This window comes from Rhinopithecus roxellana, chromosome 11 (genome assembly GCF_007565055.1).
Source record: "Rhinopithecus roxellana isolate Shanxi Qingling chromosome 11, ASM756505v1, whole genome shotgun sequence".
Taxonomy (NCBI): domain Eukaryota; kingdom Metazoa; phylum Chordata; class Mammalia; order Primates; family Cercopithecidae; genus Rhinopithecus; species Rhinopithecus roxellana.
The window spans coordinates 76,882,150-76,898,236 of NC_044559.1; the positions used below are offsets into that span (position 1 = coordinate 76,882,150).

At 36.6% G+C, this 16,087-nt stretch overlaps 1 protein-coding gene across 1 annotated transcript in view; it reads left to right on the forward strand.

The window, feature by feature from the left end:
• Positions 1 to 16,087, forward strand: part of TM9SF3 (transmembrane 9 superfamily member 3) — a 71,461-nt gene that overhangs the window by 34,334 nt on the left and 21,040 nt on the right. Inside the window, exons 6-9 of the mRNA XM_010389581.2 lie at positions 1,005 to 1,136; positions 2,736 to 2,902; positions 6,114 to 6,208; positions 10,234 to 10,364. Coding sequence (XP_010387883.1) covers positions 1,005 to 1,136; positions 2,736 to 2,902; positions 6,114 to 6,208; positions 10,234 to 10,364 — 525 coding nt within the window. The remainder of the gene's footprint in view (positions 1 to 1,004; positions 1,137 to 2,735; positions 2,903 to 6,113; positions 6,209 to 10,233; positions 10,365 to 16,087) is intronic.

Here is a 16,087-nt window from a genome sequence, read left to right on the forward strand (position 1 = left end):
AAAATGAGAGGAGAAAAAACACCTCAAAATGTGGATGTGGAAAGATTGTGTCATGATGGATAGTAGAAGACAGAATTAGCTTCAAGGGAAGGCAGGAGAAAGGATGGTATTGGGGCCTTGAAGAGAGGAGAGAAATTTGGGCACTATCCCTAAAGATCTTTTGGGAATTAAAATGTAAATAAAGAAATAACTGGGCAGTGCCACAGACCTAGTTCAAATCAGATGTGCTACATTTTGACTAGTACCTTGTGATTATGAACCAGAATCTAGATGTAATATTGTAACAAATGTGTGGATAAAATCAAAGCCAAGTGCTTCAAGAACATTGAGGAACTAAAGGATGCCTCAATATTCTATGTAACATGGGTTTGGAAAGGGCTGCATAATGATGGTGATAGGGTGAGGATGAACTAACCTGGAGCAAGTGAAGCAAATCATTCAGGATGGTGACCTAAGTCCATGGCAGCCAACTATAATGGTTTAGTCTTAGTATTTTAAGGAGGTTTTCGGATTGTTCAATTAGAGAGAAGGGAACTAACATTTACTGAGCATCTAAGGTGCCATGCTTTATATATACATTATTAAACCCCACAAAGCAATGACAAGATCAGTATTATCTCCTCCATTTTCCAGATGAGAAAACTGCAGTCACATAACCAGAAATTGGCTATGTTTGACTCCAGAGCCCATGTTTTTTCCATATAATGCTGAATAGTATAGGCTATCTGGCCAATTGTACTTTTTTTTTTAACAATAACTTTGATTTTGAAAATTTATATAAATGGTAGCTTGTTTTCAACATACGGGAGCTTATTGTAAAGAAAGCCAATCCTCTTGGCATAATGAATACTCATCCTCAAAGTGTCTTAAATTTGGATTTTTGTCTAAAGGAGTTAATTAAAGACTTTTTTTTTCTTTGCATTAACATCCAGTTGTCCTTGTGGAACCTATGAATTTTGGGCTGATATTGCAGGTTGGTAACATTTTATTTTCTGTTATTTTAGATTCATTGGTTTTCAATTTTCAACTCCTTCATGATGGTGATCTTCTTGGTGGGCTTAGTTTCAATGATTTTAATGAGAACATTAAGAAAAGATTATGCTCGGTACAGTAAAGAGGAAGAAATGGATGATATGGTGAGTAAACATTCACATTATATTTGTAAAAACATTTTAACTGAGTGTTAAGTTTTAAATGTTGGAAGGTAGGTCATAATTTCTTATCGGAAGTCTTGGGGCCAGATGAGTTTCCAGAATTCAGGATTTTTAGAGTTAAGAAAGATGTAAAATGCCCATTGTGCTCTGTAACCATGCCCTGTAATCAAATAATATTTTTTTCAGCAAAACATATGAACATTCACCCGAAGTGGGATAAATAAATAGTGTAACCTCTTGTTAGTTCAAGCCAAGTTTTGCCACCAAGTAGGAGTATATCAAACCTAAGAAACGAACTGTTAGTTCTTAGAACTCTTTATTTCAGAATTGCATCTAGGAGGATGTAGACCTGTATTAGTAACTTTCTAATACTGTTAAATATTGCTTAAAATTCAGGAAATGGGTAGAAGGATTAATTTATGTTTAGTGGGTTCAGAGGAAAGATTTGTTTTCTAAGTTCTTTCACTAAGTTAGAGAACAAAAAGTGTGTTATATGGAGTGCTGGCTAATGGATATTCCATGTAGGTAAACTGTATCATTAAATAGGAAATTTGTCTTAAGAGACAGGCTGGAGTGTAGTGGTGTGATCATAGCTCACTGTAACTTCAAACTCAAGAGCGCAAGTGATTGTGCCGCCTCAGCCTCCTGAGTAGCTAGGACTACAGGAACAAGCCCCCACCCCTGGCTATTTTTTTATTTATTGTAGAGATAATTTCACTATGCTGCCCAGGTTGGTCCTGAGCTCCTGGCCTCAAGCAATCCTCCAGCGTTGGCCTCCCAAAGTGCTGGGATTATAGGTGTGAGCCACTGTGCCTGGCTTGGGAAATTGTTTAAAATTTTAAATTTTAATATACTAGGGTATATTGTGAAGTATCAAAGGGTTGATAAAGCATTTGGTGTCTCTTAACTGTATCTGATTAGGATTCTCCCCACCACAACAGATTACCTTGAGGGACTGCTATTCCTTAGTAAATATTGTTTTAGAAGCAAGCTGTGTTAGAAACTGTTTAAAGGAGCACTTGCTTACTAAGGTTGCAAAGTAAAAATTGAATTCTTTTTAAAAAAATGCTATATAGACTCTTAAATAAAAATATTCATATCGGATATTTCCCCCATATGTTTTCTTAGATTCTAGGTGCTAACGGACATTTCTGCATTCTTAGGGCATCTAGTACTGGTTTTGATACTCTTCTCTTTCGCTCTCCACCTAGCCCCTGATTGTATATGAGGTACAGCTATGAGGTGAATGGCAAGAATAGTGTCTGAAAGTGACATTAAGAGAGTCAGTGCACTGTTCTCCCAATTTGACCATTTCTTTTTGTTACTAAACCTTTTCTTTTTCCATTGTTTGAGATTCTCTGAGCACAACCAGAAGTCAGCTTCCTGAACCTCAGCATTTTAACATTGTTATTAAGGCAGTGATCATTTTAAGTTTGGAATATATTTTCTCAATATTTTGAATTTCTTTAAGTAGCTATAAATTTGGAGGGAGGAAACTTAACAACTGTAATTTTTACCTATTTACTATGTTTTAGTTTGATTCTGAATGATTTGCTTTTCTCTATATATATTTGTATGTAGGATAGAGACCTAGGAGATGAATATGGATGGAAACAGGTGCATGGAGATGTATTTAGACCATCAAGTCACCCACTGATATTTTCCTCTCTCATTGGTTCTGGATGTCAGATATTTGCTGTGTCTCTCATAGTTATTATTGTTGCAATGATAGAAGATTTATATACTGAGTAAGTGCCTACACTTAACTTTATTATGTCTTTATTCTTAAATAGTTTTAATACTGGAATCTTTTAAGTCAATCATAATTAAATCGTTACTTATTTTCTTTATCTTAAAATTTATGATAAATGCAGACAGACAAATAATGAACAGTAATCTGTATTTTTCTGTTACATGGCAAAACTTAACTAGCGTTACTGAACACTGTGGTTTGTTATAAAGGTTATATGTTCCATTAAAGATACAAACAGAGGTTACTTTCAATTCATAGCTGTTTGACAAAGTAAATAGGCATTTTTTTTTAAGTTGAAGATCCAATTAGAGCTTCATCAGAAGTACAAGAATTTCAGTTACTAAGTTACTTCATATTTACCTTGAGAACTGGAAAACATCAGAGTAGAAGAAAGCACTGTAAATAATAGTAAAAAGAGTGATTAAAAAGTCACGTAAGGTTAGAAAAATAATTGATGACTTCTTTAGAAAAGGACTCCTGGTTCAATATGCATCCTATCTTGACACGATTTTTGGTAATTCTTTCTTTGCAAACAAAACCATTTGTAAGAAATTCTCAATTTTAGGTCTTTGAATTATGTGAAAAAGTTATACATTCACAGAAGATCTCAGGTCCCTATTCAGTGCTCAAAGCCACAACCTCTATGAAGCAAACACATTCTGGTGCCTGGGTGGTAGCGATTATAATTCAGGCATTTCAGGTGCTGCCTCATGAAGTCCTCAATCAGAATGACACTTTTTTCTAGTTATATTTCATGCCTCTATTTTAGTTCATAATGCATTCTTTCCTCTATATGCCTGGCATTTGGTGGGCAAACAATAAATCCTTGCTGACAGAATGGCTCTTTAGTTGCATATTAAATATTTAACTGTATGCTAAATATTTGTTTCCTCTGCTAGATAGTAAGTTCCTTGAGAATAAAGATCAGGTCATAACTTACCTTTGAATTCTCACAGTACCTACTTAAGGAGCTTTGCATGTGGAAGGTATTCAGTCAATGCTTGTTGAACTGAAATGAATATGTATTAACCAACAAAGCTATTTCTCTCTAGTGTTGGTTGTATTTCTTTAATATAACCTTTTTAATTCATTTACCACATGAGCTTTAAAATAACCCAAATCTAAACTTCAGAGTTCTGGTGAGTAGTTCATATTTTCGGGTATAATGTGTTTCAGATAAACTGGACCCTAAATACAAGAAAACATTTCAAATCTACCAAGAAGTTATACTTTACATTAAACACTGGATTAAGTTAATCACTATCGGATTGACACTGGCTGTACTGTCACAGTCTTATGAGCCACTAGAAGATAATCTCTTCTAGAATCCAAGTTTTTGCCGCTTCCTTTTCAAAATGTTAGTGTTACAATTTGGCAACTCATTTTTTTTTTTAATGCAGAAGCTCTTCTACTTAGAGACCTTCAACTTTTATAAATAAGAAACCACTCGCTAATGTATAATATTAGCAGGCAAGTCATGCATTTAGCCTATAATTACTGTAAGTGGTTGTTCTGTGTTGTGTTTATTTGAAGTGAATGTAATTCATTACTTATATAAGAACTAAAGCATTAAGGATTGATTATTATATAAAAGCAGCCAACTTAGTGAGGTATCACTTTAGGTGTTTCATGCACATTTGATCCCTTAATCTTCACGTCAACCCTGTGAAGGAACTATTCTATTTCTGTTCTACAGACCAGGAAACTAAAGCTCAGAGAAATAATCTGAGATCAATGAGCACCCTTTATTAGTAAAGAGTTTTAGTGAGCTGGGATTGGAACCTAGGCAATCTTATTCCAGAACTCTTTTCTTAATTTGCTATGTTACGGAAATGAAAATAGAGATAATAATAATACAAAGTGGTGAGAAAATGAAAAATTTGCACACAGAATTGGAATAAATCACTTGAATAGGAATGATTCTAAAGGATAAAGAGCAGATAATGTAACGTAAAAATTACTTTGCCTCTATGGTCACTATAGCAATCAGAGGAAAACTATTTTGAGGGTATAAGGTAGAGGATCAGTATCAATGTGGGTGCCTGTTATAGTGTGATATTGAGAAGGCATAGAGTTTGAGAAGGTGAGGAGTAAGCTTGTTAGTGTTGCTGCTGCTGCAGCTACTCTGAAACTTTTCAGTGGAGAGTGGTAAGGCTGTGGCAGGTGTAGGCTAAACACCTCTTCAGGTGTTCCCCTTGTCCCATCTTGGAGAGATGAATGAGGACAGTTACCTCCCTCAGCAGATTTTTCAGTGTAGATAAAAATGGTTTATTTGAGGGACAGGGGGAGGGAATGCCCATAGACTATTTGTGAACAAAGAAGTGAAAGACCTATAGACTTTTTAAAAATCGTATGTCTGATTTTAATTTTTAAATTTTTACTTTTTTTTTTTTTTTTTGAGATGGAGTCTTGCTCTGTCATCCAGGAGGGAGTGCAGTGATGCGCTCTTGGCTTGCTGCCACCTCTGCCTCCCAGGTTCAAGCAGTTCTCCTGCCTCAGCCTCTTGAGTAGTTGGAATTACAGGCACCTGCCACCACACATGGCTAATTTTTGTATTTTTAGTTGGAGGCGGGGTTTTGCCATGTTGGCCAGGCTGGTTTCAAACTCCTGACCTCATGTGATCTGCCCACCTTGGTCTTCCAAAGTGCTGGGATTACAGGTGTGAGCCACTGTGCCCGGCCTAAAAATCATTTTCAGCAGTATGAGGGAAACAGGGAAAGTCTCAGTGTTATTCCATCTAAAATATTAGTATTTAATATAGATGATACTACTATTTTATTTGTTTGCAGGCAAGAATCATAAGCAGTTGAATTAAGTTATGAAACAGATGATTCTAGTCATTTTTCTTAACAGATGAACATCTTGTTCCATATTATGGGATTGGTTTACAGGGTCACAGAACAGTTTTAGTGTCAGCTTCTAGTATTTTTGCCAAATAAATGTGAAATACTTGCTTAGAATATATCAAAACATTTAACTGCGGTTAAAAAAATTAGCATCAGCCAGGTATCATGTAAATGCAGTTTTAACTACAAATTCATTCACTTAGAGAATCTTTTGAGTTTTATTTGTAGTCCAGGTTGTGATATTTTTGTGTTTCTGTTAAAGTTATCTTTGAAATTAAACTAATGTTAATATAATAGACTGTATGATGTTTTCTTTAAATTGTTAGTTTTAATTTATCTTTTTTTTTTTTGCCTTTTTAGGAGGGGATCAATGCTCAGTACAGCCATATTTGTCTATGCTGCTACGTCTCCAGTGAATGGTTATTTTGGAGGAAGTCTGTATGCTAGACAAGGAGGTAAACTTAGGAATTCTCACTTCATGTTGTTTATTATAGATGCTAATATTTTCCTATGAGATTTTGTTGGTTTGTTTGTTTTGAGAGAGTCTCACTCCATCTCCCAGGCTGGAGTGTAGTGGCGCAATCTCTGCTCACCGCAACCTCCACCTCCTGGGTTCAAGCGATTCTCATGCCTCAGCCTCCTGAGTAGCTTGGAATTACAGGTGTGTGCCACCATGCCCAGCTAATTTTTGTATTTTCAGTAGAGACGAGATTTCACCATGTTAGTCAGGCTGCTATGAAACTCCTGACCTCAAGTGATTCGGCCTCCCAAAGTGCCTGGTCTACTGTGAGGTTTTTGAATTTAAAATGGGCAGAACAGCTGTTGTAAAATTCTTTGTTATCTCATTTCACATAATTTCTACCAAACCTATTATGTGTTCTATCTTGCTTTTGTGGAATTCTCACATTTTATTTCCTAAAATTATGAATAATTAGTAGATAATCTCCTTTGTGCACCATGTAATTTGCCCTGATGAACATGTAGGAGAGTGCATTTAAGTTATTGATACTATTTGCTTTGAGGTGCCTGGCTCTAGGTGTGCTCCATGTGATGCATCTACACAGAAAAAAAGCTTTATAGATGAATATAAAGGCATGTGTAATGGCCTGTGGGTTAAGTTTCTGGACAATGGAAAGAGAATAGGAAGGAAAGTTATGTATTTCTGTTGACTGTTAGTGTTTATCAGAGGACCCTTTGCAAATATTTCTGCTATTCTTTGTCACAGTCTCTTGCTAAGAGCACTTTGTCTTAAATATCCTATTGCTCCTTTAATACTATTACCTAAAATTGATGGAACTAATAACACAATAGTACAAGGATACTGCTCCTTGGTGTTTTTTTCTGCAGTGGCATTCAGGGGTCTTTAAATTCCCTTGTATTCCCTGCAGTAGTCTGAGGTTAGAAAAGTACAAAAATTGGTAGATTTGCATATTTTAGTTTATGAATGAAGTGTTGTTGAAATACCTTAAAATTATATTTCCTTTTGCACAGCCCATCTTAAGCGGTGTCAGTATTAGGGGATCCTGCCTTCTTTTCGTAGACTGGGCACACTTATAGGTTATAGGAAATCAGAGCGTAGGATTATTTAAAATTCTCTCAGGATATCTTGGTTTACCCTTGCTTTTTTATTAATCTTCTTGACTTAATGTGACCTGTACCTTAATGTGACCTGTACCTTCAGTATAGATAATTATTTAGATTGACTGAGGGAGTATCATTATGGGTTCCTGACTATTTTAGGTAGATGTTCGTTCAGTCTCTAAATTCGACTTGTGGGTATGAGAAATGAATCCTATCATAAAGGACCACATCCTAAGGAAATAAGGACGCATGAGGCAACTTTTACTTTGAATTTGACCTGGAAACTAGTTAGGCTAAAAGTTTAGTTTATGACTCTCAAAATAGTATCCACAGCAGAAACAGATTTATTTAAAACAGGAAATTTATTTAAAGTTGGACATAAATTTGTTTTTAGTCTGATTGCAAGTTAAGAACACCCAGCCCAACTTTCCTTTACTACACTTATTCTTGAAAGCTGACAGAGAGTTCAGGCTCAGGTCTAGGAATATCAAGTCTTACAAAATATAATCTAAAGATTATGTTCTGATTGGTAGTGTCCTGAGGAGATCTGATAGTGTCCTGATATTTTGTCTGATCAAGCCTCAAAAACTCTTTTTTTTTTTTTTTTTTTTGAGACGGAGTCTCGCTTTGCCGCCCAGGCTGGAGTGCAGTGGCCGGGTCTCAGCTCACTGCAAGCTCTGCCTCCTGGGTTTACGCCATTCTCCTGCCTCAGCCTCCCAAGTAGCTGGGACTACAGGCGCCCGCCACCTCGCCCGGCTAGTTTTTTGTATTTTTTAGTAGAGACGGGTTTTCACCGTGTTAGCCAGGATGGTCTGGATGTCCTGACCTCGTGATCCGCCCGTCTCGGCCTCCCAAAGTGCTGGGATTACAGGCTTGAGCCACCGCGCCCGGCAAAAAATTTTAATGTAGAGGTCAACCCAGGGAATCAAGAATTTTTCAGAGTTATCTCAGGATTTGAACTACAGTGAAGCTCAAGGTCTTCACACTGTCCTCAGTGCACTATAGCGCTATAGATCTAGTTTGAAGCCAGTAGTATCCAGGACCTTAGCCAGAGACTTCAAGGGTTTGGAGAGCAGTAGAAAGCACAGCAATGCAGATACTTGGGCTACTGATTGTACCCAGTGTATGGGATTATTTTTGACTGTTAGAAGGAAAGGGAGAAATAGAGAGTTGGATAAAGAGTTTTATTTATTTGTTTATTTTATTTTATTTTTATTTTTTGAGATGGAGTTTCACTCTTGTCTCCCAGGCTGGAGTGCAATGGCACGAGCTCAGCTCACTGCAACCTCCGCCTCCTGGGTTCAGGTGATTCTCTTGCCTCAGCCTACTCAGTAGTTAGGATTACAGGCATGTGTCACCATGCCCAGCTAATTTTTGTGTTTTTAGTAGAGACAAGGTTTCACCACGTTGGCCAGGCTGGTCTCGAACTCCTGACCTCAGGTGATCCGCTCACCTCAGCCTCCCAAAGTGCTGGGTTTACAGGCATGAGCCACCACACCTGGCCACAGTTTTATTGATACATGTCTGAATCTGAGAAGATAGTGGAAAATATAGGAAAAAATGCTAGAAAGGTGTTGGAATTAAAAAGAAGTAATACTTTAATTAATCACCACCTTTTTGTGTTATTCAAATGCTGAGTATCAGTTAGAAAGGAGAAATTCTTGAAACTTACCCAGAAAAGAAATGAAACAGGAGAGAAAGCTCAGAATTAAGGAGTTTTTCTGGAGGAACATTACGATTTTAGGTAATAATTCTGTAACAGATGTTTTAAAAGAACTTTATATAGCAGAAAACTAAAGTTAGGGTATTGCTTATTTTTCTATGGTACTTTCTATTTAGGTCCCTGTTGCCTATTACTGAGTTGAATTTTGATAGTGATTCAATGTTTCTAAGCTGTTTGAAGATATTTTCTACCAGTTTTACACTCTACTGTATTAATTAGAAAGACAGCTCCCTGTTGCTCTTCTGGTCTATATGAGCACAATTGAAGATTTATTTTTTTATTGCATAGTCAAAAAATTTGTTTCCTTGATTATTTGAATAATAGAAGCTCAATGTCTAGAATTTTGGCAATACACAGAGGTACAGAGAAATAGTAAAACTTATAAATCTAGTTCAGATTACTGAGAGAAAGCTTATGAAACACATTGTTTTTATTCTTTTCAAACATAGAAATGCTCTTAAGTACATACTTATTTTAGAGCTAAGAACAAACTTAGAGACTATCTATCTCAGAGTTTTTTATTTTTTATTTCACGTTTAATTTTTTTTTTTTTCCATGTCTTAGGGTGCTGAAAAATCACAAGTGGGTTTCTGGTGAAGTTCTTCTTTTTTTTGACTCACTGGTTTTTAGACTTTTTTCTTCTTTTTAAAGCAGTATAACCTGCTTTTCAAATGAAAGCTTACATGAAACTCCAGTGTGTAAAACTGTTGAAAACATAATTGTTCTGGTTGAAGCATGGGTAAGGGGATCTGGGATTTTTCTTCACCAGTGACTTCATGGGCATGCCAAGAAGCTCCAGAACTCCAAGGAATAGTTTAAAAGCCCCTTTCTCTTTCTTTCTGGTCAGTTTATTTTAAACCAATAATAAAAACCCCTTTCTAGGCCAACTTGTAGCCTAGAGAGATAGAGTGGCTTATGAAAGTTCACAGCAGTTCAGTGGCAGAGTCAAGACAAAACGTCGGAATATTTACTGCAGGTCATTGCTCTTTTCCAGTGCACCCACTTCAGAAGCTGTGATTTCACTATACATACTTGAAAAGCTGTGGTATTTGTTAGCTATTGTTTTGAAACAATTATTAAGATGTTAAATTTCATGATCTTTATATTTAAAATTTCAAACAAATAATTTGGTACTAAATAATTATATTAAACTCCCATAGTTTCCTTTCTTTTCAGGAAGGAGATGGATAAAGCAGATGTTTATTGGGGCATTCCTTATCCCAGCTATGGTGTGTGGCACTGCCTTCTTCATCAATTTCATAGCCATTTATTACCATGCTTCAAGAGCCATTCCTTTTGGAACAATGGTGAGTTGCTTGAATCTTACTTTTAAACTGAAAAAGTATACACATTCTAATAGACCTACTGTCCCTCCAAAATACGTCTTATTAGATGTTTTAATAGTTTCAGTCAGTTCCTGCCCAGTCCTGGAAAGTTAGATGAGGAAAATACTGTTGTTGTTAGCCTCCATAAAATTTTGGTTAAGTTTAAACCTATAGTTGGCTTTTTATTTTTTTCTTGATTCTGTAAGCCTGTAAAGTGAAAGGCTGACTTTAAAAGAGAGCACTGGCCAGGCACGGTGGCTCCCGCCTGTAATCCCAGCACTTTGGGAGGCCAAGGTGGGCAGATCATGAGGTCAGGAGATTGAGACCATCCTGGCTAACACAGTGAAACCCTGTCCTTACTAAAAATACAAAAAAAATTAGCTGGGCGTGGTGGTGGGCGTCTGTGGTCCCAGCTACTCGGGAGGCTGAGGCAGGAGAATGGCATGCACCCAGGTGCAGTTTGCAGTGGAGGTTGCAGTGAGCTGAGATCGCGCCACTGCACTCCAGCCTGGGTGACAGAGCCAGATTACATCTCAAAAAAAAAAAAAAACAAAAAACCTCACTAAGCATTTATGTCAATAATATACGTTGCTATAGATGTTAAAATGTGTTCACATATCTTACCTATAAGCACAGGCTTGGAAATGCTTTGAATTATTTAAATATATTAAAACTAGAACACATAAAATGAGTTAACCCACAGTCTCCCAAATCTTGGTGTTACCTTTTTACTAGAAACAGAATTTTAGGCCTAGACTAGAGTGAAGGCTTAATGTACACTTGTGCATACATGTTCATACATCTATATGCCAATGCAAGTTGCAGGGTGGTTACTGCTTTTAACAGAGGCCCAATAACTTAGTCACGGTCATACAGACAGTTAATGGTAGAACTGCCACTAGAGCCCACAATCTCTGTTTTAATCTTGTTTGGGTTTTCTTTCTATTATATGGGAGGTAACAAAGAGTTTCACAAAAATTTCAGGTGACTTTGTTTTATAGTCCAATTTTTTTCAAAGATACATTGAATATTATACATTTTTATTAAATCTTTAGGAATATTTTGAAACTTGCTTCAAAATGGAAATTTTTTTTTTCAAGCCAAAGTAAGTGATAATGGTCAGAAAAGGGAAAGGTAATTAATTATATCAGACCGGGAAAGAATTTGCTTTATGGTAGTTGCAGGCAGGCCATCCGAAAGTACATAGAGTGAGTCAAGTTACTTCTCAGAGATCATCTGCTGAATTGGTTATTTTCATAGTGCTTTAAAAATTAAAATTCTGATTCTGTTAAAATTTTTATCAGAAAGTTTTGAATTTGGTATTGGTGAAACTGGTATTTCAAAGTTACTTTGTCTCGCTAAAATTGTAAATTTTTACCACTTTGTAAATGGAGTTTTAGACGTTAATATTCAGTGTAATTTGGCTTTAGATAATGTAATAATTATAAATTATTAGAATATAATATTTAAAGTCTGTGCTGAGCCAGAGAAGGTTTATAAAATTGATCTTTAGTGAATAAAAAGACTAACTGTTGGTACTTAGCAGGCTCCTACAATATTATGTTCTTAATTTGCATTCTAATGAAGGAATACTGGGGGAAGGGCATTCTCCTGGCCTCATGTTTTAACCCGATGTGTGCTTTAGGGTCTCCTTTTCTCCGCTTAAGAGTGTGAAAACTTGTTTTGAACATGAACTTGAAGAACTTGAGGTGAATGTTTCACCCAGGTCTTCATTAAGTACTTGAACTACTTAAGTTTGTGGTTTTAGTTGTTTTGACTTGTTGACATTCTGAAGGAAATGGTTACATATTCTCATAAACTCAGTGATTCTTGACCCTGGGCACAGATTAGAATCACTTGGGGATTTAAAATTTAATGCTCAGGGCTTTCTTTTAAGCTAATTAGTCTGTCCTGCTTTAAACCCAATCTGTAGTGTTTACCTGATTCCAGTTCCTGGGATCTGGGGATGGATCTGTTAGCCAAAAGGCTCCCAGACCATAGGTACCAGGTGTTTGAGAAGCCAGGTGCCGCTACTAACTGAATACCTTAATTTGAGAATCAGAGTCTTCAGATCCTCCTAAGTGCTCTTCCCCAGGCCTTATCTCTTTCTATCCCCCATTCCTTTGATCTCTTGGCTATTGAGCCCTTTTTCTGGGTGATCTTCACTCTAATTCTCTGTTCTATGAAAGTTTCCACAACTGGCCGGGCATGGTGGCTCACGCCTGTAATTCCAGCACATTGGGAGGCTGAGGCAGGATCACTTGAGGTCAGGAGTTTGAGATCAACCTGGCCAACATGATGAAACCCCATCTCTACTGAAAATGCAAAAATTAGTCAGGCATGGTAGTGCAGGCCTGTAAACCCAGCTACTCGGGAGGCTGAGGCAGGAGAATCGCTTGATCACTGGAACCCAGGAGGTGGAGGTTGCAGTGAGCCGAGATCATGCCACTGCACTCCAGCCTGGGCGGCAGAGTGAGACTCTGTCTCAAGAAAAAAAAGAAAAATTAGATTGATTTTGGAAAGCTAAAAACTTTTTCTTTTGGGAATTTGTCCAATAATGATTTAAGTGCTATACCCAGAGATTTTGGTCCTGTAAGAGTTCCTTGGGAATGAGAAAGGATTTGCCAAGATGTTCTGGAAAAGGATTTTAGACATGAAGTCTTTCTTTTGTGGGCTGTAAATCTCAGATCCTAAATTTTGATCTTATTGTAGGATTCCAAAGGACAAAGAACAAAATTACAGAGTTTTAAAACTCATAGAGGCAAGCTAGCATGGGAACTAATCACCTTTCTTTTCTAGAAAGATTTATAAAATTGGCCAGGCGCAGTGGCTTATGCCTATAATCCCAGCACAAGATTAGCCAGGTGTGGTGGCGGGCACTTGTAATCCCAGCTACTCGGGAGGCTTAGGCAGGAGAATCGCTTGAACCTGGGAGGTGGAGGTTGCAGTGATCCAAGATTGCGCCACTGCGCTCCAGCCTGGGCAACAAGAGTGAGACTCCGTCTCGAAAAAAAGAAAGATCTATAAAACTAATGTTAGAAAAACTTAATCATCTAAGGTGAGCTGTTCACAAATGCTAAAGCAAGCAAAAGGATTTTATAAAGATATCAAGATCAAAGGCTCATTATGTGGGGTCAGTGATATAACAGAGTAAAAAAAGAAAAAAGAACGTCTCCATCCCATTCTTCCTCTTTATTTTTCAAATAAAATGTAACCCTCAAACAAAAAAAGTAGGAGGAAAGATCCCCGGTAAGAGGGAAGTGAAGCCTGAGATACACAAAGCAGTTGATTGTACAGGAGTGAGTACCCAGCCGCCTTAGCTGAAAGTCTTGTTGCTCATAAAAATTTTCTTTTAGAGGTACTGAGAGATTATATTAAGTAATGTTTGAGTAACTGTATGAGAGCAAAGGTGCTGTAAAACTGGACAGGCAAATTTACTTTTCCAGGAGGAAAAAGAAGAAAGTGGTTCTACCTTATAAGAGTATTGAGGTATTAGCCATAGTATGTACATCCTATCCTTTAGTAGAAGGTGACAGATATTCTTGTCTCTGACCTATTCAAAAGATTATTAATAACTTAAGAGACATGGTGGTGTGCTGATTCAATTGAAAAGGAGTGTGAGACTAGGGAAGAAACTAGTAATATAAAATAATGAACTGGTAATATGAAATAATGAAGGCAGCATCTAAAAAGATCTCATCAGACTGAAATGATGTGCCAAACCTAAGAAGGTGAATTATAATAAGGATCAATAATAATGCATTTGCATAGTACTTTGTAGTTTACAAAGCATTTTCACATGCATTATCTTGTCTGGTTTTCAGAAGAACCCAAAGGGATAGGCAGAGCTAGTGGTGTGGTTATTCCTATTTTACAGAACAGAAAATCAAGACTCTCCCATAGTTAGTTTTCTTTGTTGTGCTGATGGTGGTGATGATGGGTTTTTTGTTTTTGTTTTTGGCCATTTTTCTTTTCTTCCTTTCTGTCAAAAGGAATCCTAGCTTAATTCTGAGAGCAGTGGGTATGTTTTTTTGCTGTTTTCTGTTTGTGTGTTTTTACAGATGTACTGAGGTATAATTAACACGTGATAAGTTGCATAAATTTAAAGTGTACAATTTGATGAATTTTAATACACACACACACACACACTTTTGAAATCATTACCTCACTCAAGATAAAGATGTTTGTCACGTCGAGAAGTTTTGTTATATACCTTTGTAATTCATCCTTTCTTTTCTTCTTTTTTCTCTCTATTCTTAGGTAACCACCAGCTGACTCTCTCATATCATAGTGTAGTTTGCATTGCTGAATTTCCTTTGAATGGTAGCTCATACAGTATATATTCTTTTTTGTTTCACTCATAAAAGTTATTTTGAGATTTATTGACGTTGCATTTTATTAATCTGTCTGTCTATCTATCTATCTATCTATTTATTTATTTATTTTGAGACTGGGTCTTGCTCTGTCGCCCAGGCTGGAGTGCAGTGATGTGCTCTTGGCTCGCTGCAACCTCTGCCCCTGGGGTTCAAGCAGTCCTCCTGCCTCAGCCTCCCTAGTAGCTGGGACTACAGGCAAGCACCACCATGCCTGGCTAATTTTTGTATTTTTGGTAGAAACAGAGTTCACCATGTTGGCTAGATAGGTCTTGAACTCCTGACCTCAGGTGATCCACCCATCTTGGCCTCCCAAAATGCTGGGATTACAGGCATTTATTAATAATTTGTTGTTTGTATTGCCCAATAGTATTCAGTTGCATGGATATACCATAATTTATCCATTTACCCAGTAATTTACTAGGTTTTTTTGCTATTGCAAATCAAGTTACTGTGAGTATTTATGTGCAGGTCTTTCTGTGGAATTACATTTTCATTTCTCTTGGATAAATACCTAGGAGTAGAATGGCTGGGTCATATGATAGTTTAAGTTTTCAAGAAACTGCTAAACTTTTCTCAAATAGTTTTGACATTTTACATTTCTATCAGCAGTCTATGAAAATTCCACTTGTTCCACATCACTGCCAGCACTTGATATATCGAGTCAGTCTTTTTAATTTTAGCTATTCTAGTGAGTGTATAGTGGTGTCTTTCAGTTTTAATTAGCATTTCCTAATGACTAATCATGTTGAAGATCTTTTTATTTGCCTTTTTTTTTTTTTTTGCCATCTGTATATCTTCTTTAATGAATGTTCAGATCTTTTGCCTATTTTAATAGATTGTTTTATTGAGTGATAAGGGTTCCTTACATATTGTAAATACAAGTCCTTTGTCTTATATGTATTTTGTAAGTATATACTCCTATTTTGTGAGTTGTCTTTTCATAATCTAAAGAGTATTTTTTGAAGGGCAAAGTTACTAATTTTAAAGTCTAATTTATTGTTGTTGTTTTTTAATTTTATGCTTTGCACTTTTTCTATTCCATTTGAGAAGTCTTTTGCCAAACCAGACATCACCAAGCTTTCCTTGTATGTTGTCTTCTAGAAATTTTACAGTTTTAGCTCTTAAGTTTAGGTCTAGGATCCATTTTTGGCTAATTTGTGTATAGTATGAGTTAAGGGTCAGAGGGGTTTTGTTTTGTTTTATATATGACTGGTCAGTTGTTCCAGCACCATTTGTTGAAAAGATTATCCTTTCTCTGTTGAGTTGCCTTGGCACCTTTGTTGATAACCAATTCACCATGTATGTGTGGATTTTTATTGCTGAATTTTC